Source organism: Hypanus sabinus, chromosome 6 (genome assembly GCF_030144855.1).
Source record: "Hypanus sabinus isolate sHypSab1 chromosome 6, sHypSab1.hap1, whole genome shotgun sequence".
NCBI lineage: Eukaryota > Metazoa > Chordata > Chondrichthyes > Myliobatiformes > Dasyatidae > Hypanus > Hypanus sabinus.
Genome location: NC_082711.1, coordinates 128,338,113 through 128,365,507, shown reverse-complemented (window position 1 = coordinate 128,365,507; position 27,395 = coordinate 128,338,113). Strand labels below are relative to the sequence as shown.

The 27,395-nt window shown below is 41.4% G+C and overlaps 1 protein-coding gene across 1 annotated transcript in view; it reads right to left on the bottom strand.

Moving 5' to 3' along the window:
- Positions 1 to 226: 226 nt before the first annotated feature.
- nup88 (nucleoporin 88) overlaps positions 227 to 27,395 on the bottom strand; it is a 32,859-nt gene continuing 5,690 nt past the window's right edge. The window contains exons 3-17 of the mRNA XM_059972914.1: positions 25,579 to 25,704; positions 24,263 to 24,349; positions 23,679 to 23,843; positions 20,474 to 20,660; positions 18,667 to 18,817; positions 18,309 to 18,407; positions 17,429 to 17,519; positions 16,095 to 16,199; positions 8,514 to 8,666; positions 7,154 to 7,279; positions 6,727 to 6,792; positions 5,512 to 5,592; positions 5,279 to 5,405; positions 4,123 to 4,253; positions 227 to 1,524 (exon numbers count right to left, since the gene is read on the bottom strand). Of these exons, the coding sequence (XP_059828897.1) occupies positions 1,461 to 1,524; positions 4,123 to 4,253; positions 5,279 to 5,405; positions 5,512 to 5,592; positions 6,727 to 6,792; positions 7,154 to 7,279; positions 8,514 to 8,666; positions 16,095 to 16,199; positions 17,429 to 17,519; positions 18,309 to 18,407; positions 18,667 to 18,817; positions 20,474 to 20,660; positions 23,679 to 23,843; positions 24,263 to 24,349; positions 25,579 to 25,704 (1,759 nt within the window). The 3' untranslated portion in view covers positions 227 to 1,460. The remainder of the gene's footprint in view (positions 1,525 to 4,122; positions 4,254 to 5,278; positions 5,406 to 5,511; positions 5,593 to 6,726; positions 6,793 to 7,153; positions 7,280 to 8,513; positions 8,667 to 16,094; positions 16,200 to 17,428; positions 17,520 to 18,308; positions 18,408 to 18,666; positions 18,818 to 20,473; positions 20,661 to 23,678; positions 23,844 to 24,262; positions 24,350 to 25,578; positions 25,705 to 27,395) is intronic.

Here is a 27,395-nt window from a genome sequence, read left to right as displayed (position 1 = left end):
CTTCTCATTTCAAATGGGTACAGAGTCCATCTGCTTAAGAGTGGCAGATTAGGGAAATTCCACCTTTTCCAGGAATTCTTTCCACTCTTTTCACTGTGTAATAGGATCAACCTGGAAAAGCCTTATTGTACATACTGTCATAACTTCTTTCCTCCAAGTCAACTCAAGTTCCGACTAACATGGCCAAACCTGCTTTATCGAAATTCATGAACAAGATTATACAAAGTACCACAAAAATATTTATTCAGACATAAGTTTGTGCAGTACAATAATTACATCACAATTTACCTTTTGAAAATAAGTCATTTGCTTCTATACTTTAGGTTGCAGGTTTAATAATTTTAGTTTTAGAGTGCAAAACTGAGCAAAATGTGAAACCTTTGACATGATCCGTACATTACAGATTGGCCAACTTTGGTTTTGCACAGCACTTTTCCTTCATCCAGATTACAGATTCACATGAGTAAAATATGTGTGGTACAAAAATAAATGAGAGTGCAAAAGGTGACAGACTCATCTGCAGGAGCTCCTGAAATATTCCAAATATTAAAAGGTTTTCTTTAGTCATTATAGAAACGGACTGAGGCAGGATGATTAAACTGCCTGAGCAGCATCCTGTTTTGCTAACGGGTTAAGCAACTAACATTTACGGCTGACACATCTGTGCTGAGATGTACTGAAATGGCAGCACTATGAGCAGACGACTGTTTCTCAGATCACTTTCAGTGGTAAAGAATGTTGATCACTACAGTCTAGTACTGCTGACTCACAGCTCCAAGCACCCAGGTCCAACGTTACTTCTGGGGCTGTCAGTGTGGAGTTTGCATGTTCTCCCTGTAACACCAAGGTTTCCGTCCATAAATGTTTTTAGATTGATCAGTTACTGTAAATTGTGCATGGTTTATGGTAGGAAAATGGGTTTGGGGTACAAGAGGGTTATGTGGGGAATGGTCAGTATTGAAGTAAGTAAACAAACAAATTAAGAGCAGAGCATATCCAAGAGGTTTGGTTTCAGCTCCTCATGAAAGCTGATGCCCAAATAGTGGATCCAGTTGATATACAATCCTTTAAAGCATAGAAAACCTGCATCGAGCAAGAGGGGGAACTACTTGTTTCACCCAGTTTCTAGTCTTACACAAGAACCAGCATTTAGGGAAGGGATGCATCTGTCCACAGCATGAATCAGGGACTTGATAGAAGACAATATTCTCTTGAAAGGAGCTTTTTAACAATGAAATATAGAAAGCAAAAACTAATTTAATCACCTTCAATGGAGGGCAATAAAAAAACAATGTGTATTGTAAACAAACCAATTCCATCTTGTACAAAAAGCCATCAAAACTGAAAGCTGGAAGTTAAAGAGTCTGAAACACTGCCTCTGTTTCTAGAGAATTCTCACTGTTTTGCATCCTGTTTTACAAACATTTCACTTTGAAGAATAAACTGCTGTCTGAGAACATTTAAAAGTTTATATGAGTTCGTATGCTATTAATTTTCTTCACCATTTCAGCGATATGTTCACCCCTGAAACAGAAAACAGTAACAAGTTAAAGGAGCTTGGTTTCTCTGCCAAGTAGTCCATTCAGATCCCCACTATTCCACACTTCAGTTTAACCACAACGAGCAGCTTAATTCTCTACCAGCCAAGATCCCAGATTATTTTAATCACATTCCATCTGTTCCAAAAAGTTATTCTGCAAATCAAGTATGGTGTTAGTCAACTAATCTACCTACTATAAATAACATTTAACTACTTCATACAAACCTCATAATACTTGGGCAAATTTTAAGTAATCATAGACTATTCTTTGGAATAAGATGTGGAACACAAATTCCTTAATCAATCTTGTGCTGCACTCAGTACCCCAGCGACCAGCCAGTTGCTGTGTGTAGGGGGCACTGACCAAACACTCATTTACACTAATCCTACCCAATCTCATTTTACTTCCCCTCATTTTGATCTTTTCTCAACTACCACTAGCAGCAATTTAGAAGACAATTAACCCAGTAATTCACACACCTTGAGGATGTCAGAGGAAACATTGGCCTTGGTGAACAAGGTTCAATGTTGATCTTGGCTGTCTGTGTGGAGTCTGCATGTATTCTCTCTGCCTACATGGGTTTCCTCAGGTGCTCCAAAGCAGTAACTCTAACAGCGGTTGTGCTGTCAGGAAGAAATTCAACACTTTGTCCTAGTGACAACACATACATTTATAAGTCAGGGGCGGAGTCATCTGGAAGAGAACTTGCTGTAAATGTTATGTTATACAGCTCAGATCTGGGACTTAGAATCAAAGGAACCTTTGAGTCTTTGGAGTGCATTGTATATTTACAGAAAAGGCTTTAAGAAATGGAATTTGGAATTCTCTTGGACAAACTGATGTTGGAGATTAAGATCTCCTGAGCATCAGATCAGGGGACAGCTTTGTCTAGCACTTTCACCTCATCTGCCACAAAAGGTGCATTTTCTCAGTAGTCACCAATTTTAATTCTTCTTCCCATTCCCACTCTGCCATGTCAGTCCATGGCTTCTGTGTTGCCTTTATGGCATGTGTTTAGTTTATAATATTTTCACTTAGTAATTCATTTGTTAGCATTTTCTAGTTAAAGTTAGGATTGTTTAAAGTAAATTCGTTGTCTGTGATATATCGCGGCATGCGATGACGTCACATCCAGTTTCACTGTGTCTTGTGGGAAAATACCGGTTTGGAGAAACAGGAAGGTGGGGGCTCACATGTGCAAGATCAGCGCAAGAAAAGTTGTCTTCTACGCATTAGAAACATAGTGAAGCAACGCCGTAAGTTCATGAGATAATCGATATGTTGAATTAAAATGTTAACGCTGATTCTGTTAAAAGTAATGACGGTTGATAAGGTTTATGTTTTCATTAGTTAAAGAGATGCGGATAGTTTGTGTTGAAGTGTATTTAAAGCAGTCAATGGTGTAGGTAGATTCTGACTGTATGCTGCACTTTAATGTAATGTAGTTGTTGTAGTTTTACTTTTGCAAGTATTTACGATGTACATGTGATATCAAGAAGGAAACAAATGCTGTACAAATCTTGTATTGTTTTGTCAACAGTTTTCACCATACGTTAATGAGGAAGAGTGAACAGTAAATGGTTAATCTTACTGCGACCCTGTTTTCATTGACTACGGTTTATCTCGGCGTTTAGTTCGGCGTTCCATTACACCCGAGCGAGAACACTACAGCTTCCACTACTGCCACGGTGAGGCCACTCTCCAGTTGGAGGAGAAACGCCTCATATTGTCTGGGTAGCCTCCAACCTTTACAACCAAATGTCAATTCCTCTAAATTATGGCAACTTCTCCCTACTCCAGGAGTCCAATCTGTTGAACCAGATTGATTTGATAACTATCATAGGTTATCCTTGACCAGATAATTAACTAAGTATCAAATATCAAGCTTCAAAGGTAGTGGATCATATGGTTTCCCTGTGTATTTGTGAACGAAGATTGTGATAGCAGGTTTCATCTATTCCTCAAAGTGAATTCTCTTCTTTATCCTGTTTGCTTCCCTCAATATGATCACCATTAGCTCCCCACAGGGAGAGAGTCTATCATGCTACAATAGACAGCAGGGACAGCCATAATTGGTTTAAGAATATTCTGCCACATGAAAATCCCATGTACAGTATCATCTACTGCAAGTACAGAGTTGTGATTAAAGACAGTGAATCTAGGTAACATTGTGGGGAAGAGGTAGTGACGACTGTGGAGACAAACAAATTTTGAGGAAAAAGCCAATACATTTGTAGGTGGGGGAGGGGTGAGAAGCAGGTCAAAATTAAAGGCACTACTTTCCTGGAAAGTGATAGGACTGCCCAACTGATGAATTTCTGGAAATCTAAATTAAACTTTAACACTGTTCCTGAGCACACTCACCAGCTTCCTTTGTGCAGCAGAATGTACACTTTATGCTGCTTTACATAACTATGTGCTCAGCACTCCTTGATCACAGAAACAGCATCAATAACTGGTGTGTGGTTGCCTGCTCCAGCCTGAGAAGCTTCAGTACTCCTGATGTACAGCAACGTTGGTAGCTGCTGACCAGTACAATCTATAATTAAACCAACAATCACAAAGCCCCAGTGGTACTCACTGTTCCTTTAGCACGGAATGGATGCATTTCTTCTGAGATGCACTGAGAGTGATGCTCTTCTTCCGTGCAGAAGGGAAACCATTCTCTTCTGGCTGTATTTCCTTCTGCTGGTACTCGGTCTTCATTTGAACCTGAGATTAAAAAATGTTAAAGTCCAAAATACTGTTTAAAACCAATCTGAGCACATGCAAGACTGCAGATTCAATGATTTACAGTTTTTCTACACTATGGTAACTCCATTAGTATTGCACCAATCCAGTACAGCACAGTCAAGAGCAATTCTAATATAGTGCTTGCTGCACAATACCAAAGGAAAATAACAGCACTGGAGATCAGAGATACGAATATGGAATGTGGAAAATACTCAGCAGGTTTGTAGAATTGATGAGGAGGGAAAGAGAATTCACATTTGTACTGCAGCTAAAAGGGTTGATAATGGAACATGATGGTCACGTAACAAAATATCGGCACAGAGTTGGTGCTAATGGCAGAAGCAGAATTATCTGAATTAACAAGGGAAAATAACTACAGTTGCCTGAAATGTGCAAAATGGAAAATGCTGGTAGCTTGATAACTGAAATCTTTGAACTTGCTGTTGAGTCCAAAAGGGTACTATGTGCCCAGTTGGAAGTGATGCCCATTCCTACAAAAAGCTTCACTGAAACATTGGAGAATGAGAGCAAAATTACGTCTTGGGACTGGAACAGGCAATTACAATACAAGTAGTCAGCCAGGTTGAGCTTGGTTACCCCAGTAGACAGAGGGCTAGTTTATCATAGTCAGGGAATAGGGAATAGCTAATGGAAATATGGGTAAACCACTATTTCACTAGGAGAAACACTGAGTTCTGCACCGCCCTGAAATCAGCGTGCCCACTGCTCTATTGAATAGGAGGGTGCTATTGAACTGGAAGTAGGGACTGGTGGTGATGGAAGAGACAACCAGCCGTCATTTCAAAATGCCAAAACTCCTGAAGCACAGAGACCACATGCTGCTTTTCAGACCAATGTCAGAAGTCAAGGGATGTTGTTTCAGAACCACTTACAGAAATCAAAATGTGCACATTATGTAAAATAAGATCTCACAGTTGTCAGAAACAATATCCTCCAAAAAAAAACATTCAGGAATTAATATTAAATGACAGTAGGATTTATGCCTGTGTAATGCTGCTTTCCAGGTCACTGAGCTGGTCATGGATAATAACAAGTTCTTTCTTCATATCCCTTTCGCTGTCAGACAGCACAGGAAGACGCGAATTAAAATTGTGCAAAATGCTCTTCACCCTGTAATGTGAAAAATATCATAAGTTTTTCCACAAATACTGAACTTTACTACTCAATCCTTGTAAATCTAGAAAGTTTTCTTCCAGATTCTTCCTTTGACACATACCTTTGCAACACTTCCTCTTGTTTGAACTTCACCTCTTCATATTTACTAGCAAGTTTCTCTGCCATTTCCTGTAGAAGCTTTCTGTTGAAAAACGTTAAAACTGGTCAGCACCTCCAAAGCTCCTCAGCTGATAATCTGTTAAATTTACTCAATGTATTAAACAGTAAATGACAAAAGATGTCAAATATCCCCCATCACTTTCACATAGCTGTACTATCAAACTGTCTTACTGGATATTGACATAATGTCAAAGGGATACATTGATAATGTTGCCTGTTTACAGCTACCAGGAGAGAGGCGTCAAAGCCCGGGGCTCCACCGGGGATGGGGAGCCACTGCATCCAGTCTGGAGGAGAGACTGTGTGGCCTAACTGCTGCGCTTGGAGGGCAGGCCTTTGGGTCTCTCTCTTTCGAGATATTGGAGAACATTAGAGGTTTTCTGCATTTACTGATGTGGACAATGGACTATTTTTCAGACAGTTTTTATATTTTGTTTTCACCCGTTTTCTCATATTTTTGTGCAGGGGAGGGGAATGTGGGGGTTGATATTCTTGTTGCATTTTTTGAGGGCAGAAGGGGATTTAGAGCCCAATGTTCTTATTGCATTTCATGCATGGGGAGGGGGTTTGGGGATCAATGCTCTTGTTGCAGTTTGTTTGGGGGAGAAGGGAGTGTTGATGATCACGTTGCCATTCTGTTTTTGTGCAGAGGGGTGTGTTTGCTGTTTCTCTCTGAACTGACTTCCATGGTTTTTCTTTGCTTTGTGGCTATCTGGAAAAGAAGAATCTCAGCTTTGCATACGGCATACATACTTTGATAATAAACAAACCTTTGAACCTTCATTACTATTCTTTCTGTGTATACTCAGAAGCTCTGCAATTTGGCTTCTTTTGGTATTGGCCCAAAACATTGACTGGTTATTGCTCTCCACAGATGCTGCCAGACCTGATTTCCTCCAACATTTTGCGCATATTGCCCTGGATTCCAGCAGCTGCAGAATTTCATGTTTACGATTGGCTTCATACAGTCTATAGTTTATGTACATTTTCTACATGTAATCTATCTTTGCTTAAACTGTTTTTTGTCTTCTTCCAACTTGAAGATGCTTTGAAATCAAAATAAAGTAGCTGCAGCTTAAACGAATGAACCAGCAGGCTAGCCTTCCGTGCACCGTGATCTGAGTGCTGCGACTGGAGATCTACGCCACATACTTACTCCTCCTTGAGGCACTGCACAAGATCCTCCTGCTGCTTATTCTTCTGATTACTTAGGAGCTTCACCCTGGAATACATAAGTTGTGTGAAGCAGCCTCACTCAAACAGGCAAAGACTGTACAGTACTGAGAACAATGGAAAAAATATCAAGACTCAAAATTCTGCACACATCAGCCAAACTTTTGCCCCAATACTGCCTCAGAGACAGAGAGATCAAGAAAAAAAAAGCCATCAGAATTAACTTGGTGATAAAGCAGTGTAAAATTTAATCCAGGGTTTGAAAAATTCAGGAAGCTTGGAAGAAAACCACTGTTTTGTTGCACTACAACACATTTCATACAACTCAACCTTGGAATGTCTGGGCCAATTGACAAAAACAGTGTGTAGCACTGATTTTAATTCATGTTATAAATGACCTAGAGGATTACCTCCGTGATATCTCTTCTCTTGCAAGAGCCTGTTTGAGGATGTATTCTTCTCTGAAAACTTGGGTGGCTCGACTCAAAAGCTGCAAGCACTCTTGTGGTGGCGGAGTTCCCTCTGCATCTGAAGCTCTGAATTAATGAGATACGACTACTTGGTTAATACAATTGCATGAACTAAAATGTCTAACCATGGCATAGTTTAGAGTAAATTTGTTATCAAGGTATATGTTACTATTCACTACTTTGAGACCTATTTATTTAGTGATCCAGCATGGAGCAGGCCCTTCTGGCCCGTTGAGCCTGACAACCCTGATTCACCCTAACCTAATCGTGGGACAATTTACAAGAACTAATTCACCGACCTGGTAAGTCTTTGGATGGTGGGAGGAAATTGAGCACCCAGGAAAGCTTATGCATTCCATGGGGATGACGTGCATACTCCTTACAGATGGTGCTGGGGTTGAACTCTGAGCTCTGTCACCGAGCTGCAAAAGTGTCGTGCTAACAACTATGTTACAGTGGCACCATTAAATCACATGTAGAGCCAGAAACTTGCAGCATAATTTTACAAAAACTACGTTCTAAGACTGACAACCAATGTACAAAAGACAAACTGTGCGAATAAAAATAATACAGTGAACACAAGTTGTAAGAAAGCCCTTGAAAGTGAGCTCGTAGGTCACAGAATCAATTCAGAGTAGTGGTGATTGAAGTTATCTGTGCCAGTTTTGATGGTTGTAGGGTATTAACTGTTCCTGAATCTATACAAGCCTTATTGCATCGTAAACAGGATGCAACAGAATAGAAAAAAAAACATACACAATTCGGGCAAGAACAGTATACACCAATGGGGTTACTAAATAATGCAGGCAAGAATGAATAAGCAGCACAGCACAAGTACATGAGACTTCTGACAACCAGTTACAGAATCTGTGTCCTCCATGTTTGCAAATCACGTTAAAAATGGCAACACCACTTTATTGATGAGGAGTATCACCTCATTCTATTGCATTATTTACACTGACCAACTAATAATTTAGTAATATAACTGCCAAATTACAGAAAAAATTAATCCTGCAACACACCTAAAGTTCAACATACCAAACAATCGTGTCATTTACACTTCAGTTATGGGACAGTACAGTGGAAGATGGTCAACATAAATAGAGTTTGCCCAATTTATTGCTGGCCAACTAAACTTGCAAATGCTCTTTTCTTCAACCTTCAACACTACATTGTGCCTCTACACATTAGTTTATCAGGGATGTTATATAAAAACATTTTAAGCCATTTTGCTAGGTTGCATTTCAGTCAGGAACATAACTGCAAGCAATGAGTGCACAGTACAGGTTAAAATCACCACCTCAGATGCAATGGATTTGTTGTATTGCGACGCAAAATGTTGGCGATGTGTTGCTCGAAGGAACTGCTGGAGAAGTTCCGCAGTGGTGATACTATGGAGCTGGTGTCTGGGTTGGAACACAGTAGTGGCGGTGACACTGGTCGTGTGGTTGCCCTGCGAACAATTGGAAAATCCATTACATAACGATCAAGACACGAAGTATTCAGCAAAGGAAGATATTCTTAAATTTTCTTTTTCATCTTCATTATATCAGCTTAGTGGTTGATATGTCAGTGCAGAGAGCACATTAGGAGATAGTCACTATAAATCTTTCAGTTTCAAGATATAGACATGGAATAAGATATATTTAAAATCCCAGACTGGGATTGATAGGATTGTGGGAGTGGTGGTGGAAGCTAATTTTAATGACATTGATTGGGTGAGACTGTTTGCAGATAAAGAGGCTTCTGACAACTGTGACACTTTAAAGTAGTGGTCACCAATCTTTTGAAGCCCAAAGATCCCCTACCTCGGCCTTAGTGGAAGGCAAGATCGACCCCAGATCGATTAGCATGCGCACTGGAGCAGAAAAGACAGGAAAGTAAAACCCTGCAGTCCGGAAGTAGAAATTAGGGATAAACACCAGGGGTACCCACCCTTCTTTGCATTTTCGCGGCTCTCGGTACTTAGCTTCTGTCCCGCTTGCTCACGTTTTGTCTTTCAGCGCAGGGTGCTTGGACTCAGGGTAGCAAAGCAGGTTTGAGGGCTTCATTGCCTCATTAGACAGCCTCTGGGCCCGAGCTCCAGCCTCCCACCCAGACGCCTTGGCCAGTTGCGGCTGGTCGTGGGTGGGGTGAGAGGACGAGGTCAGGTACTTACGGAACTCTGAGCTGGATTAGGTCGTCTGCGAATATTTTAGCACCGGGTTCCCCATGTCATTCAGGGTGCTAAACAGGTTCAGAGGTGGTACCCATCTGTCCGCGCTCCTGGCCAGTAGCAACGGCACTTCCCGCCGGCCGCCCGAGGCCAACCAGTGATCCCTGGCACTAGGGTATCACTGCGTTTAGGCGACCGATGACCTCGCGTGTATTCAAGTTCAACAGTGGGCGTGACAGGGAATGAGGAAAGGTGCAGCTGACTCGTATCGTTTCCTTGCGGCCCGGTGGTTGGGGACCACTGAAGTACACTGTAGTGTGTGGCGGGGGAGTTACACGCACACGCACTGGGCAGAAAGAACGGAACTAAAACCCTGCAACACGGAAACAATCTCTCAACAATATTTGTGTATTTATTTTTCTTGTTTTTGGGATCTACTGGGAAAGTCTCAAAGATCGACGGGTTGGCGACCACTACTTTAAAGTGAGATAGTAAAAATTCAGGACCAGTATGTTCCTGTTAGAATGAAGGCAAGACTACCAGGATTAGGGAATCTTGGTTGACTAGGGATATTCAGAGTCTGGTCAGAAAAAAGGGGCATTTATCAGGTACAGGTAGCTGGGATCAAATGAACCCCATTAGTATTACAGATTTAGGAGTACACATCTGGCAGGCAAGTTCAGAAAAATCTTGATTTTTAAGTCTAAGAGCGAAAGAGGAGATATGGAGAGAGATTCCCTTAAGGATTAGTGTGCTAATTGTGTGTGAAGACATGGCAAATGGTGAGGCCTTAATACTTGCTGTTTGTATTTATTGTGCTGACATGAATGGTGGTGAGGGAGGAGGTGTAGCTCTTGCACCGCTTGCAAGGATAAGTGCCAGGACAGAGATCAGAGGACAATGGAGTTGTGTAGGGAGTGATCCCTCCAGTAAGCAGAAAGTGGGCGGGGGGGGAGGGCGGGAAGAGAAAGATGTGCTTGGTGGTGGGATCCCATTGGAGGTGGCACGTTTTGGAGATTTGCATGCTGGATGCATAGGGTGGGGTGGTTGGTGAGGACAAGACCCTATACCTCCTCCCTCACTATCACCCAGGGCGATAAACAGTCCTTCCATGTGAGGTGACACTTCACCTGGGAGTCTGTAGGGGTCAATTAATGTGTTCACCTTGTATTCCTTACATAACACCTTATATTCCGTTTGGGTAGCTCCCAACCTGATGTCATGAATGTCGACTTCTCAAACTTCCAGTAATGCCTCCCTACCCCCACTTCTCCATTTCCTATCCCCTTTTTCCTCCCTCACCTCATCTCAACAATCAACTCTCTAGCTCTTTACTTCATGCCTTCCGCTCCCGGTTTCACCTAGTGGTTTTCCCTCCCTTCCCTCCGCCTTTTAAATTCGCCTACCGACACAGCCGATGACAGATGACACAATAGCCACTGCTCTACATACCACCCTTACACATCTGGAGAAGAAGGATGCTCATGTGAGAATACTGTTCTCGGACTACAGTTCAGCATTCAATACCATAGTTCCATCCAGACTCGACAAGAAGCTCAGAGACCTCGGCCTTGACCCTGCCTTGTGCAGCTGAAGCCTGGACTTCCTGTCCGATCGCCAGCAGGTGTTAAGAGTGGGTCCCCTCACCTCCAACCCTCTGACTCTCAATACAGGAGCCCCTCAGGGCTGCGTACTGAGTCCCCTCCTTTACTCCCTGCATACCAGTGACTGTGTCACCATCCACAGCCCAATCTGCTCATTAAATTTGCCGACAATGCTACATTGATTGGCCTTATCTCAAAGTGGCTTACAGGGAAGAAGTCACCTCTCTGACACAGTAGTGTCAAGAAAACAACTTCTTCCTCAATGTCGCAAAAACTTTGCTGGTTGTGGATTACAGGAGGAATGGAGATGGGATAACCCCTATTGAGATCCATGGATCTGGGGTTGAGAGGGTAAACAGCTTTAAGTTCATCGGCATTCTCATCACCGAGGACCTCACATAGTCTGTACATACAGGCTGTGTGGTGAAAAAGACACAACAGCGCCTCTTTCACTTCAGACAGTTGAGGGAGTTTGGTATGGGCCCCCAAATCCTAAGGACTTTCTACAAGGGCACAATTGAGAGCATCCTGACTGGCTGCATCAGTGCCTGGTTTGGGAACTGTACCTCCTTTAATCGCAGGACTCTGCAGAGAGTGGTGCAGACAGCCCAGTGCATCTGTGGTTGTGAACTTCCCATGATTCAGGACATACAAAGGCAGGTGTGTAAAAAGGGCCCATATGTTCATTGGAGACCCGAGTCACTCTAATCACAATCTATTCCAGCTGCTACCATCCAGGAAATGATACCGCAGCATAAAAGCCAGGACCGACAGGCTCTGGGACAGCTTCTTCCACCAGGCCATCAGACTGATGTACTCACACTGATCTGAGTGTACTCTCTGTTACATTGACTTTTATTTATTATAAATTACTATGATTACCTATCTAGGTGGAGACGTAAAGAATTTTGTGAAGGATTAAGAAATAAAGCTCCTCCTCAGCTTTTCTCCCCTCAGTCCTGCCAAAGGGTTTCAGCCTGAAACATCGACTATACTTTCCATAGATGCTGCCTGACCTGCCGAGCTCATCCAACATTTTACGTGTGTTGCTCGGATTTCCAGCGTCTGCAGATTTTCTCGTTTGTGGAAGATAGTGAGCCCGGAAAGGAACTATGTCAACTTGGAACATATCAATATTACTAAGTATGAAGGTCTTGAAATGCTTTCATCCTTGGTAACATTTATCCAAATTTAGTAAAAGATGGATAAACTCTAAGGAGCTAAGCAGCTATATATTAGGATGTTATGGGAGCTGCAGAGATCACTGAGCCCCTGGCAAAGCTTTTGTACCTTTGCCACAGATAAGTACTAAGAGACTGGAGGATAGCAGCAGAGATAAGCCAGATAACTACAGGCCAGTGAGCTGTAGATAGGGTAGGGCAGTTGTAGTGTCATACAGCATGATAAAGGCCGTTCAGCCCAGCTAACCCAGATTACTGCCCAAGATGGTCTCACTGCTTGCGTTTGGCCCATACTTCTTTATCTGAACTTTTCCTATCCAAGCACCTGTTCAGGTACCTTATAAATGTTGTTAATATACCCACCCGAGCACTTCCTCTGGGAAGTCATTCCAAATACAATACAGGGTGCAGTAGTTGCCTCTCAGTTTATTATTAAACCTCACCCTAAATCCGTCCTCCAGGTTTGAAACCTCAACCCTGGAAAACAGACTGCACATTCACTCTTCCTATGCCCTTCAATTTTGTACACCTCCAAGATCACCCCTTATTCCTCTATGCTCCAAAGAAACAAGTTCCAAACTGCTCAGTTTCTCTCCATAACTCAGTGCTTTGAGTCCCAACAAACACCCCTGTAAATCTCTGCACTCTTTCTACCTTTCAGGCAAGTTTCTCTTTCCTTCATTATTGCACAGGCAGAGCAGTGAGAATGGTATACAGGGCAGTGGTGTGCCCCTCTGTTGATTTCTACAGCTGAAAATGTAACTGTCTGCAGCTCATTGCAGTCTGCAGCAGGGAACTGGAGCTGGATGACCTACAATCATTTGGAAGAATGAGGGGTTGATTGACTGAAACTAAAGGGAGGCAGTGACAAGCAAGTTGCTAGCAGGCATATAGTTGAGTGACTGTCAGGAGAGGGAAAGGGTTTATCAAATAGTGAAGAGTGCCCTTGTGGCTGTTAGCTTCAATAACAAGAATACCACCTTGGATACTATCAGGGATGAGGGAAACATACTAGTGGAAAGCCACAGTGACCAGGGCTCTAACATAGTCTGGCTCTGTGGCTCAGCAAGGAAGGGGTGCAGGAGAAGAGAGTGGCAAATGAAAGGATTCAATTGTCTGGGGAACACACAGGAGACATAGGAGAGTCTGTGGAAATGAGACATCCAGACTGTATGTTACCTCCTAGATACCAGGGTCAGGGACATTTCAGATCAAGTCCAAACCATTCTTAAGGGAGAGGTTGAGCAGCCAGAAGTCATTATAGATATTGGTATGAATGACATAACTAGGAAAGGGATGAAGCCTTGGAAAGTGAATAGAGAGAGCTAACTAAGATGGAAGTAAAATTCAGGAGTAGTTTCCGGATTCCCAGTGTGGGTAGGAATAGGATATCACAAATAAACGTGTGGCAAGATGATGCAGGAGGCAGGATTTCAGAAAGTTAGATCATTGGGATCTGTGGGTATGACCATGCAATAGGGGCAGGTTACACCCAAACTTATCAGGAATAAGGGTTAGGAACTTGAGTACAGAAAAGTACATGGAAATAGACATTGTGACCATTACAGAGACTTTGCTTTCACACGAGCAGGAACGGTTGCTGGATGCTCTGGGGTTTAAAGAAAGCTGCAGAAAGGGAGGACACCATAGAAGGATCACCTACTGTGAGTGGGTGCAAGTCAGAAATAGGAATGACACAATCACTCCACTGGGACTATTCTGTAGACATCACAATAGCAAGAGACACAGAGGAACAGAATGGGTGGCAGAACTGGGAAATATGACAAGAGGAATTGAGTATAGGAGTAAAGAGGTCCTTCTGCAGCTGTACAGGGCCCTGGTGAGACACCACCTGGAGTATTGTGTGCAGCTTTGGTCTCCAAATTTGAGGAGGGACATTTTTGCTATTGAGGGAGTGCAGCGTAGGTTCACAAGGTTAATTCCCGGAATGGCGGGACTGTCATATGTTGAAAGATTGGAGCAACTGGGCTTGTATACACTGGAATTTAGAAGGATGAGAGGGGATCTGATTGAAACATATAAGATTATTAAGGGATTGGACACACTGGAGGCAGGAAGCATGTTCCCACTGATGGGTGAGTCCAGAACTAGAGGCCACAGTTTAAGAATAAGGGGTAGGCCATTTAGAACAGAGATGCGGAAAACCTTTTTCACCCAGAGAGTGGTGGATATGTGGAATGCTCTGCCCCAGAAGGCAGTGGAGGCCAAGTCTCTGGATGCATTCAAGAGAGAGTTAGATAGAGCTCTTATAGATAGCGGGGTCAAGGGACATGGGGAGAGGGCAGGAACGGGGTACTGATTGTGGATGATCAGCCATGATCACAGTGAATGGCGGTGCTGTCTAGAAGGGCAAATGGCCTACTCCTGCACCTACTGTCTATTGTCTATATCAGTGACCAACTTCAACTTCCCCAACGTTAATTGGTACCTCCTCAGTACAAAGTTCAAGTGGGACAGAGATTGTTAGGTGTGCCCAGAAATGATTCCTGATGTAGACAGGAGAAGCCATATTGGATCGAGTAATAGGAAATGAGTCTTGTCAGGTGACCGATCATGTGGGTATTTGGGGACAGTGATCACAACTCCATGATCTTTACCATAGCCTTGGACAGGAATAAGAGTAGTGAGTATGAAAAAGTGTTTAATTGACGGAGAGGGATATATGGCACGATTAGGCAGAAACTTGGGCAACCATGATTGACGAAGGAAGTTAAAAACAAAACAGTGGGCACATAACATAGCAAGCAAGTAGTGGAAAGTTAGAAGATTGGGAAGCTTTTATAGATTGATAGAAGGTAGCTAAAAAGTCACCAGGAGTAATATAAAGGCCATAAAAGCCAGTAAGACAATGCAAACATTTTTTTCAGATATACAAGGAGTAAAAGAGGCAAGAGTGAATTCCTACACTGTAGGAAAAAGATGCTGGAGAGGTAGTAATGGGGACAAAGAAATGACAGACAAATTAAATAAGTATTTTGTGTCAGTCTTCACTGTAAAAGCACAGTATGCCAGAGTTTGAGAGTGTTAGGCTAAAAAGTGAGTGTACTTGCTATTACTAAGGAGAAGATGCTTGGAAAGCTGAAAGTTCTGAAGGTGGACAAGTCACCTGGGCTTGGTGGAATATACCCCAAGGTTCTGAAATAGATTGTGAAGACATTAGTAATGATCTATCAAGAATCACTAGATTTCGGAATAGTTCCAGAGGACTAGAAAATTGCAAATCTAACTCCATTCTTTAAGAAGGGAGGAAAGCAGAAGAAAGTAGGCCAGTTAGCTTCAGTGGTTGAAAACTATTGGGAGTCCATTATTAAAGGTGAGGTTTTAGGGTAGTTGGAGACACATGATAACGTACTTCAAAGTCAGCGTGGTTTCTTTCAGGGGAAATCTTACCTGATAAATCTGAATTCTTTGGGGAAATAGCAGGCAGGATAGACAAAGGAGAGTCTGTGGATGTTGCTTACTTGGATTTTTCGAAGGCTTTTGACAAGGTGCCGCACATGAGACTGCTTAACAAGATAAGAGACCGTGTATTACAGGAATGATACTAGGATGGATAGAAGATTGGCTGACTGGCAGGAGACAAAGATTGGGAATAAAGAGGGAGGCCTTTTCAGGTTGGCTACCAGTGTTGGTGATGTTCTCTAGGGTTCAGTATTGGAACCACATCTTTTCATGTTATATATCAATGATCTGAATGACAGAATTGATGGCCTTGTGGCCATGTTCCAGCATCTGCAGATTTCTCGTTTCTTCCTAGCCCACATAATTTTGACTTTAATCATGCAATTCAAACACCATTGCTCTTGTTCATCATCCTTGCCTCAACACACCCGAGACAGGCAACTTTCAGTCCTTTGTCCAAGTGGCCATTCATTAACCATATTACAGGAAAGAGCGTGAAAATTATACCCAATACTTACAGTAATTGTCTTATGATGCATTCATATGTATCCATAATGCAAATCATTGCAGCTCCTAGAGAGAGATCTGAAATGATCCAGAATCCTTTGATTGGTGCAGGCTGACTATATGAATTTGTAAAAGAAAAAACAAGATGGTAAAAGCAAAGCCTTTGCTAATTTCTTTCTAAATAAAATACTATCTTCTTTAGGTACTAGTGTTCCTGCTTCTTCCTCCTCTCTACCATTCCTGTAGCAATTGTACCCTGAAACTCTGAGCTGCCAATTCTGCCCACCTCAACTATGACTACATGACCTCAATGGCTACAATATCTTAGTTCCATAATAATCCATACCTGACATCATGGTGTTGGCCAGGAAGAACTACAGTCTACAAATCAGCAAATTCAAATGAATCAAGGACAGTGCAAGCAGACAGACCAATTGCCTTTGTTCTTGCCATGAGGAAGATGATGGAGTTGCTTGGCTTAATGTTTTAAAGCTGACATAATGATGCTCCAGGTAATCTGCTGGACTAGAGATCAGTTCCAAATAAGAAGTTATTTGTGAGGTGTTTTCTGGTTGAATATACCATGCAGGTTTGTGAATGTTGGGGTCTATATTTGTCATGTGTAATCTAAGCTGGTTGCTGATTAAGAACATAAATTAACTATTATCACTTGCTGAAGAGGGTAATAAATGGATACTAGCTTGAAGCAGAACCAATAAAGGTGTTAAAAGTCAATCAGGTGACCTAAAGTTAATGATACTGGAATACAATATTTGAATTGATAGGAATGGATATAAAAGTGGATGCTTCATGTGCGCTGGCAGCAGTAACTTTGAAGAATGACCACTGCAGATACAAAAGTGAGCGACCCTGTGTGGAATACGTGAAGAGTGAATTGGCACGAGGAATGCCTACCCAGGTGTTACCTTTTCTATTCTTTTGACTATTCAGTAGAGTCAGGGAAACTTAGTGGGTGTACAAACAGGTAGTGTATGGCTTCACGTACTCGTTAGTTTAGACGTTAAAGGTACTTGTCGATAATTACAGATTCTCTCAGTGCCTCCCTCATCATTATTACAAGGGTGATTCTTGTAACAATGCATTATACTGTGTCTACCTTGCATTAAATATATGCAGTTTAGCTAATCAGATCTTCCCCACTTGCCGTTTTGCTTACTGGGCTAGTTCACTTTAAATTATAAATTTGCCTCAACTTTAATCTTCCACAGTACAACTTCAGATTTAGAAGATTAGGGCCTATCCCCAGCCAGGCTAATAAACCAGAGGATAACAAACGAAACTGGGTTTCTCAAAGTGTTTGGTGTTCAGAACAAAGCAGCAATACCTGCATGGCAGTGGCTTCGTGCACAGAATATGTTCCACTATGCATTTCTGCTCTGCTGCCAATTCCTGGAGGCAAGTTTTATCTTGTTCTTCTATTAAAGGAAAATCATGAATTATCATTATCAAAATAGCAATCACACACGAGCACTCCTTAAAATATACAAATAGCTATAGTGAAACCCCATTAAGTTGTACTACTGATGGTGCAGACCAACAGATTTTCTGGACTACCTGATGTTGTTCCAATTAATACCTCAACATAGTTTATTTATTTTTTAAAAATGTTACATAGTAGAGCTTTTATTATAAATTCAAGTGGGCCCTGCGTATTTAGGAATTGGCGCCCTGTTGAGTCAGATGCTGGAACATTGAGATTGCTAAGCAATGTAAAAGAAAAACAGACCAGGTAGATCCTTTGAGGATATTAAGTATTTGAGCAGAAAGGAAACTAATCATCAACAGTTCTCCACCTACAAGCTGTTGCATCATTGATACCATCTGCTCTTTTACACAGAATAAAGACCATCTAGCCCATCTTGTCTGTGCTGGTGCTTATCCATCCCATCAACAACAATTTTAATCCCATTTTTCTTCTTTTCTGTGGTTTGCTCTCTCCTTGACTTGAAAGCTCTTTCCTAACTTTCCTGGTGGGTATTTCCTTTCCGTTCCTCTCCATGAACAAGCAGGAAAAGTGAATTAGCAAAATTTTAAAATCCTACTTTAACAACATAAATGAACCAAAAGGAATCCATTCCTTCTCATACAATATTACATGTCACAAAGATTAAAACAAACAGATTAATCACACTATTTTGTCTTTAAAATCAATAGTGATTGCAAGACAACCTTTTGATTGTTAAACGTTGAAATGACAGACTTACCCGTAAGGAGAAATTGCTCCAGTTTATTGACCCACGTTAGCCCAATGCTGTGGACACCAGCAATGTGCGTGCAATGATAACGCGTAGGACATAGTGAATCTGCAACGAGAATATTATACCAATGCAAAAAAAATTATACCACTTGGAGACTACAGTTAAATGGCACAAACTGAAACTGTATGACAAGGAAAAGCTAATCAGTATCATCCTTACACACATAGGGTAGAACAGATATTTAGTTGCCATAACAAGACATCAGTTTAATTGTGTGCAGCATTACTTCAGCTACATTTAGTGTCAAGCATGTGAACTATTATTCATACAAAATACATATGAAATACAAAGAAATATAGTTCACCTTTGTGTAATGTGATTGGACAGGAGAAATCTGATTGTAGCTGCTCATCATCATCCCCTGTTGCCAGTTTCAGGGTCAATTCCAATTCCAGACATTCAAATACGTATAGTGAAGGGATAGGCTCACACCTCAGGTCCCACGATTCATTAGTCTAGAGGCAACATGGAAAAAGCAACCCGACAATTTCCTAACGTCATTCAAAACTATATAATTCAACCTACAGAATCAAAATTTTACAATTCTTAATGAAATCATTCCTTGAATCAGCATACAATAAAAAAATTTCAGAAATTGAAGCCAAAAGTTGATACGATTGTCCTGTCAGCCTGAATGGGAGATGCTGAGGATTCACTCCACACAGGCCTGCTCCTATCCTCATCTTACCCAATTACTATACCATCCAATTCCTTGCCTCATGAGTCTTTGTTAACAGTTAAATGCATCGATTTGACTTACGAGCTCCAGGCTGACTTCTGTTTCTATCACCTCCGTAGGTATTTCAAAAAGCAAATGGTTAGCATTTGTAGTGGAAAAACTTGCAGAACATTCTAACTACTCACAAGGACTTTGGAATTTCCTACATTTATAAATACAAGGTAGTTATTTATGACATCCACTTCTGGTCACTCAACATTAGAACAGACCTGGTGAGACACTTTCAGGTCAAACATTATTTTTTTTTCCCCAAATGAGAGAACAACTTCAACCCTTCCTTGTGACTGCAACTTGGCCACTCTTCTATCAAGGATAATACTTTTTGTACTACTTCAGTTTTTCAATATCATGTTTAATAATATGGAGAGAAAAACCATCCATTTGGCCCAGATAAGTTAAGCATAACAGGTCTACTTTATCAAACGATGCCTCCGGAAATAAACCTCAGCCCTTTTGAAGTCTGATGACCCGACTCAACTCAAATCACTAATTAAAGTGACCACTGATCTGTACTCTAGATGCCGATGCACCATTGCAAAAGAACAATATTAAAGATTTATTTACCTAAATCCATCACTTCACAATGCTACGAACATTTGTCAATTAAATATATACTCTGCATGTTAATCTTTGTAATTATTCCTTCTGCTGGTTATCCCATCAAGTTGTAGTTTGCTTTGGTTGTTTTACATCCTGTATTGAACAAAGTGGCCACTGAGTACATTTGTGGTCTTCCGTTGCTGTAGCCCATCCAACTCAAGAAGTGCTCTTCTACACACCACTGTCGTAATGTGTGTTTGTGTTACTGTCGACTCCCTGTCACCTTGAACCAGTCTGGCCATTCTCCTCTGACATCACTCACTAACAATGCATTTCTGCCCACAGAGCTGCTGCTCACTGGAATTTTTTTTTGTTATTTGCCCATTCTCTGTAAACTCTAGAGACTACTGTGTGTGAAAATCCTAGGAGATCAGCAGTTTCTGAGATCCAATCCATCCCATCTGGCACCAACAATCAAAGTTACTTCCATCATATTTCTTCCCCATTGTGATGTTTGGTCTGAATAACAACTGAACCTCTTGACCGTATCTGCAGGCTTTTATGCATTGGGTTGCCACCAGACAATTGGCTGATAAGATCTCTGCATTAAAGATCAGAAGTGCAGGTGTACCTAATAAAGTGGCCACAGAGTGCATCTTACATTCAAAGCCTAGCTCTGCCATGAGAAAGGTCAACTTCAATAATACTCTACTTGTAGCAGTAACTATTATCAACTTAAAACTTCACTTTAATAGGTGAATTGGAGAGTGAAGACACTGTGGGTGGATGGGGTAAGGTGAAAAACATGAAAGAAAAACTTTGCCAATCTTACCATCTGATCCTCCTCTTCATCCCCCTCAAGCACAACGCAGTGATACAGCATGCCAGACTGAGTAGCAATGACCAGAATGTTGGGGACACTGGGTAGGCAGAGTATTGCACAAGCATCATATCCATAATTATCCTCAGCAGCTGGGTGCATGGGCAGCGGACCCAGCAATTTTCCAATAAGACCAGTGCTAGAAGGTTGGAAATAACATGACAAAACAGATTTACAGATATGATTAACTTCTCCTGCTGATAATAGCTAATTGTGAAGATTAAGAGTGCCCATTTCATTGTGTAGTAATATACTTGGCTCTCACACAACAGTCATTGAGAGAACATTAATGTGAGTTCTGCATCATTTAGCTTGGAGCAGGGGTTCCCAACCTTTTTATGCCATGGACAAATGGCCATTAAACAAAGGGTCCACAGACCCCAGGTTGGGAATTCCTTGCCTAGAGGTAGAATGGGAGACTTCCCTCATTGACCTGAATGGAAGGGAACATTTGGGATGGAACTATGCTAAAAGTATTTGTATATTCAGATTTCTAAAGTATCAAAGGGAACATCAGAGCACAAACACCTGGAGCCAAGTATTCTTTAGAGGGTTCATAATGAAGCTGTGCAGCTGCTCATACGTCATCTCTATTCGCTTTTTGGTAGGCAGTGCTAGTTCAAAATATATTTAATTTACTTCCCTAAGTCCTTAGACACACAGGATCGTATACTTCTCTGCAAGTTTATGTCAACAAAATCACATCAAGCTCACTTCCTTTTTTTTAAACTATACAGAGTAGTAGGTGCGTGAACACAATGCCATAGGTGGTGATAGAGGCAGATACATTAGGGACATACTTTCCCAACCTCCCAATAAGACATTCAAACTCTGCTCAATTGTAATGCAAGCATCATTTGCCTTTGGTCATTCCCATCCCTTTGACCAAGGTCAAATCCCAACCTGACTGTTCTGCCACTTCAAACAGATGAGATACTAAGTTATCCAGAACCTATCCTGCTGTCAATGGAGAGAAAATTACAGGCTTGACTTTTGATTTCTTCACCATGAGAAAGTCAGGAGGAATTTGTGCTTTCTACACGTTAAAATACATCCGCTCGTAGCATCACATAAGTGTATCTAAGTGTATCAGTGTACCACTCAGAGATCTTTCCAACACCCCACACTGCCCTTACTGTCCCAAATTTTTTAATGTTGAGAACTAACAAGCATATAAGAAACCAAAAGCACCTCCTGGTCAGAATTGACCATACATGTGATCCTCCCTTTGCATCCCCAGAGAAAGGGCAATATGGCAATTTTCTGCAATGCAAAGCTGCATTGCTTGCACCAAAAACATTTAGCACAGTACAGGCCCTGAGGGCCATGATGTTGTGCCGACTTTTTAAAACTACTCTCAGACCATTTTATCCCTCCTCTCCCACATAGCTCTAATACTTTTCAACCACATGTGCCATGGTAGTGTAGCATAATCATAGCTCAGGGCACTGGAGTTCAGAGTTCAATTCTGCCACTGCCTGTAAGGAGTTTGTACGGTTTTCACGTGACCATGTGGTTTTTCTGGAAGGTCCCGTTTCCCCTCTCAGCCCAAAGATATACCAGATAGTAGGTTAATTGGTCAATGTAAACTCTCCTGTCATCAGGCTAGGGTTAAATAGATGATTTGCTGGGCAGCACTACTCTTTGAGCTGAAAGGGCCTTTCCTGTGCTTTCTAAATAAAGAAAAAAAATTTAAAACATCTGAAAGAGTCTCTTAAGTGCCCCTGACATACCTGCCACTAGCACTACTTGTGGCAGTGCATTCCACACACATAACACTTAAAAAAAAACAGACACTCCCCAATACTTTCCACCAATCACCTCAAAATCATGCCCTTTTCTATTAGCCATTTCTAACCTGCGAGTCTCTGGCTATCTACTTGATCCATTCCTCTTATCTTGTACACCTCTCACCCTCCTTCATTCCAAGGAGAAAAACCTCTCCACATAAAATACACTTTAATCCAGGCAGTATTCTGGTAAACCTCCTCTGCACCCTCTCTAAAACTTCCATATCCTTCCTACCATGAGGCAACCACAAATGAACACAATACTCCAAATATGGTCCAACAAGAGTTTTATAGCACTACATCGTTTCATAGAAACATAGAAAATAGGTGCAGGAGTAGGCCATTCAGCCCTTTGAGCCTGCACCGCCATTCAGTATGATCATGGCCGATCATCCAACTCAGAACCTTGTACCTGCTTTCTCTCCATACCCCCTGATCCCTTTAGCCACAAGGGCCTCACGTTGCTTGAACTCAGTTCTGACTAATGAAAGGCAATACACCATATGCCTTCTTAATCACCCTTTATCAACTTGCCTGGCAACTTTGAGAGATCTATCGACCCCCAGATCCTTCTGTTCCTCCATACTGCTAAGAATCCTGCAATTAACTATTCTGCCTTGAAGTATGACCTTCCAAAGTGTATCACTTCACACTTCTCTGGATTAAACTCCATCTGCCACTTCTCAGTCAATCACTGTATCCTATCATTGAAACCACTGACAACTTTCTACACTATCCACAACATCCCCAATCTTCATGTCAACTGCAAATTTACTAACCGACCCTTTCATTTCCTTATCCAAGATACTTACATAAAAAAAGAGCAGGGGTCCCAGAACAGACCCTTATAGAACACCACTGGTCACCAAGCTCCAGGCAGAATACACTCCATCCACAACCACCCTCTGCTTCCTATGGGCAAGGCAATTCCGAATCCACATAGCCAATTCTGGATCCCATGTCTCCTGACTTTCTGAATGAACCTTGCATGGAGAAAACTTGTAAAACAACTTACTAAAATCCATATCACCACATCCACTGCTCTACCTTCATCAATTGGTTTTGTCACTTCCTCAAAGAATTCAATCAGTCTTGTGATGCACGACCTGCCCCTCACTAACCCTGATCATCCCACCACTACTTAAATTCTGAGAACACAGATTTTATTCCATAGCTCAAATAACTGAGAAATGACTACAAGATTTTATTTCTGTAACCAAACAGCAATAACAAAGGGTTTGTTAGGATCTTTAAAACAAGTTATCTAACAATCGCTTGAAACATCTACGTATTTAACTCTTTTGCACATTCTCTAAGCTGCACCCTTCTCAACTTATATCTAGACCAGTGTTATAGACAGTGATTACCTTTTCTGAGTAAGATTGCAGTATATTAAGAAGGTTTCTCCATTTTCATACAGGATATAGAGTGGATGAACCAAGACCTCTTTGGAACGATGCCTGGGAGCATTCATCAAAGGTCCAAAGTCGAATGCAACTGCAATCTCACCCAGTGTTGCAGCATATGACCTACTGTGGAAAGCAAAACACAAGCAACAGTAACAACCTGAGCTGGGCACATTCTACAAACAGTAGAAAGCTGAAGTGCAATAACTATGGCCATATTAACAAAACTGATCATAAGGCTCAATGTAAATTCTGATTCACATCATAGACAAACCATTGTCAAGCAAGAACAAATTATATAAAAACTGTGGCTACAGTAGGTCAGCTCTTTTTGACATATAAACCTTTTTTATAAAATAGGAAAATGGCCACACCAGGTTTTAATCTTATTCTCAAGCAGGTCGCAAGTACAGTGGTCTACAAAGTGGATTAGTGCCGTATTCAGGGGCAATCAGGAATGAATAAAATATTTCTGATCCCTATTGCCAAGAAAACTCTCCTTCAAACTCAATCATAGGTCAGATACAGCTCCCATAGACTTTTACCTTGTAGTTGGTACAATACTGTCTTCTTCACTCTGAGTAAGGCAGAACATCTTGACGGGTCTCTGAGGTTGCTTTAAGTCATAAAACCTGTGATGAGAAAACATTGACTGCAGATGAACTTTCATTAGCTGCTCTCTTAACATTGGCTAGTATAATGATGTAATTAATATACAAAGAGAATGCTGGAAAGCATCTGCACCAGGATGGGTCATCGGCCCGAAGCACTGTTGTTGTTCCTCTCTTCAGACAAGCTATCTGATCCAAGTATTTCCAGCATTGTTTTAATTTCAAATTTTCAGATCTGCATTTAGTTTTTGCTTTCCAATGATGTTATAGTTCAGCAGTATTCCAGTTTAAGATCCAACATCAATATTAAATGATGACAGTTCCATGCAAACAAATCCTTTCCCTTCTACCTAAATAATGTAGATATTCCATCCTCATCTGGAGTCTAGATCAATTCCACATTAAATGAAAAATTCAGTTCTGCCCCTCCAAAAGCAATTATAAACACAAAAGACCCTAATAGTGACAGACACCTCCCAATCTGTACTGGACTTGCGAATTCTGCCATTTCAAAATGGCCTGATGGAAGGAGAAACATAACATAGCAGAATTACATGAAAATTTCATTGGTTAATAAAAAATAAGATGGTTCATTAGGGTTTATGTTTGAATAGTTTTGACTTTGTGAATTGACAGTGAGCTGGCTAAGTGTTAAAACACAATCAGTAGCCACTTTATTAGTTACACGCTCTCAGTCTTCTGTTGCTGTAGCCATCTATTTCAAGGTTTAGCAGTCATGAATTCAAAAATATTCTTTTGCACACCACTATCGTAATGCATGTTACTGTCGCCATCCTGCCAAAACCAGACTGGCGATTCTTCTCTGACCTCTCTCATTAACAAAACGTCTTCACCCACAGAACTGTTACTCACTGGATGCATTGAGTTTTTCTGCACCATTTTCTGTAAACTCTAGAGACAGTTGTGCATGAAAATCTCAGGAGATCAGAGATAGTCAAACCACCCCATCTGGCACTAATAATGATTCCATGCTCAAATTTGCTTAGATCACCTTTTGTCCTCTGATGTTTGGTTTGAACAATAACCTCATGACCATGTCTGCATGCTTTTATGTATTAAGTTGCTGCCACATGATTGGCTAATTAGATATTTGCATTAACAAGCAGGTGTACTTAATAAAGTGACCACTGAGTACATTGGTAGCCTAGCAGCAACGCATTAAAGTGCGGAAATACCATTTTCAGATCAATTAGCTTGTTTTTAGTGATCTTACACATAACGTGCATTACCTCACAGAATTATCAGAGGTTAATACAGCAACGTGAGGCTCCTCAGTTTCACTGGGGTACCATGCAGCATGTCTTACTGTCAGTGATGTTGAACTCGTAAAGAATCTTTCTGCTATTGGAACTGTCCTGTGAATTCAAAAGAATTAACTTAGCAGTCAGAGTATTTTCTTATTGTAACTAAAATTAAACAATAAAATTCTCATTTTAAGTTAGTGCACTTTTATCAACACATTGATTTCAACTCACAACCATAGGCACATTGGAAACAAAAAGCAATTACGAATTTTTCATTTCTAGCATCTTTCATTTGGAATTTCAGATAAGATTCTTCCTTTACTTTTATTTAGAAATACAGCACAGTAACAGGCCCTTCTAGCCCAATGAGCCAGTGCCACCCAATTACACCTATGTGACTGCTTCACCTACTAACTGGCAGGTCTTTGGAATATGGGAGGAAACTGCAGCGGCTGGAGAAAACCCATGCAGCCATGGCGAGAAGTTACAGTCTATACTAATCATTCATACCTTGTCTCTTCAACACTCTTTCACCTTGCATTATTATCCCTTGTCATTCAATATAGAACATAGAATAGTACACTACAGGAACATGTTCTTCAGCCCACAGTCCTGCAGCTCTCTGTATGACAATCATCCACAAAATGATTGCCAAATGACTGATGGTTACGTATTAATAATTCAGGGCTACTTGTTACTCTGATAAAAGCACTACCTTTGGCATACGAGGCCATGTCTGCACATGCTTTGAGAGTTTTCTAGACTCAGGTGTATTTAAACCTGGGTGGAAAAGCACTTCAACACACTTAATGAATTACGAATAGCTTCTTTTCCTCCACCATCAAATTTCTGAATAGTCAATGAACTCGTGAACATTATGAAAAAGGATCTAGAGCTTTTCAGGCATATGTGACAAATAAATTCTTCTCAGGCTTCAGCCGGGTACAGTATCGATTATAACCAACGTTTTGATGACAACGGACTGGTGCAGAGCCAACAACCGGTCTCTGAAAGTGAACAAAACAAAACAGATGGTTGTTGACTTCAGGATGGCACGGAGTGACCACTCCCCGCTGAACATCGAAGGCTCCTCGGTAGAGATTGTAAAGAGCACCAAATTTCTTGGTGTTCACCTGGCGGAGAATCTCACCTGGTCCCTCAACACCAGCTCCATAGCAAAGAAAGCCCAGCAGTGTCTCTACTTTCTGCGAAGGCTGAGGAAAGTCCATCTCCCACCACCCCCCACCATCCTCACCACATTCTACAAGGGTTGTATTGAGAGCATCCTGCGCAGCTGCATCACTGCCTGGTTCAGAAATTGTACCATCTCGGATCGCAAGACCCTGCAGCGGATAGTGAGGTCAGCTGAGAAGATCATCGGGGTCTCTCTTCCACCATTACAGACATTTACACCACATGCTGCACCCACAAAGCTAACAGCATTATGAAGGACCCCATGCACCCCTCATACAAACTCTTCTCCCTCCTGCTGTCTGGGAAAAGGTTCCGAAGCATTCCGGCTCTCATGACCAGACTATGTAACAGTTTCTTCCCCCAAACTATCAGACTCCTCAATACCCAGAGCCTGGACTGACACCCTACTGCCCTATTGGTTTGTTTATTATTTATTATAATGCCTGCTCTGTTTTGTGCACTTTATGCAGTCCTGTGTAGTCTGTAGTCTACTGTAGCTTTCTCTGTGTTGTTGTTTTTTTTTATACATAGTTCAGTCTAGTTTTTGTACTGTGTCATGTAACACCATGGTCCTGAAAAAACGTTGTCTCATTTTTACTATGTACTAT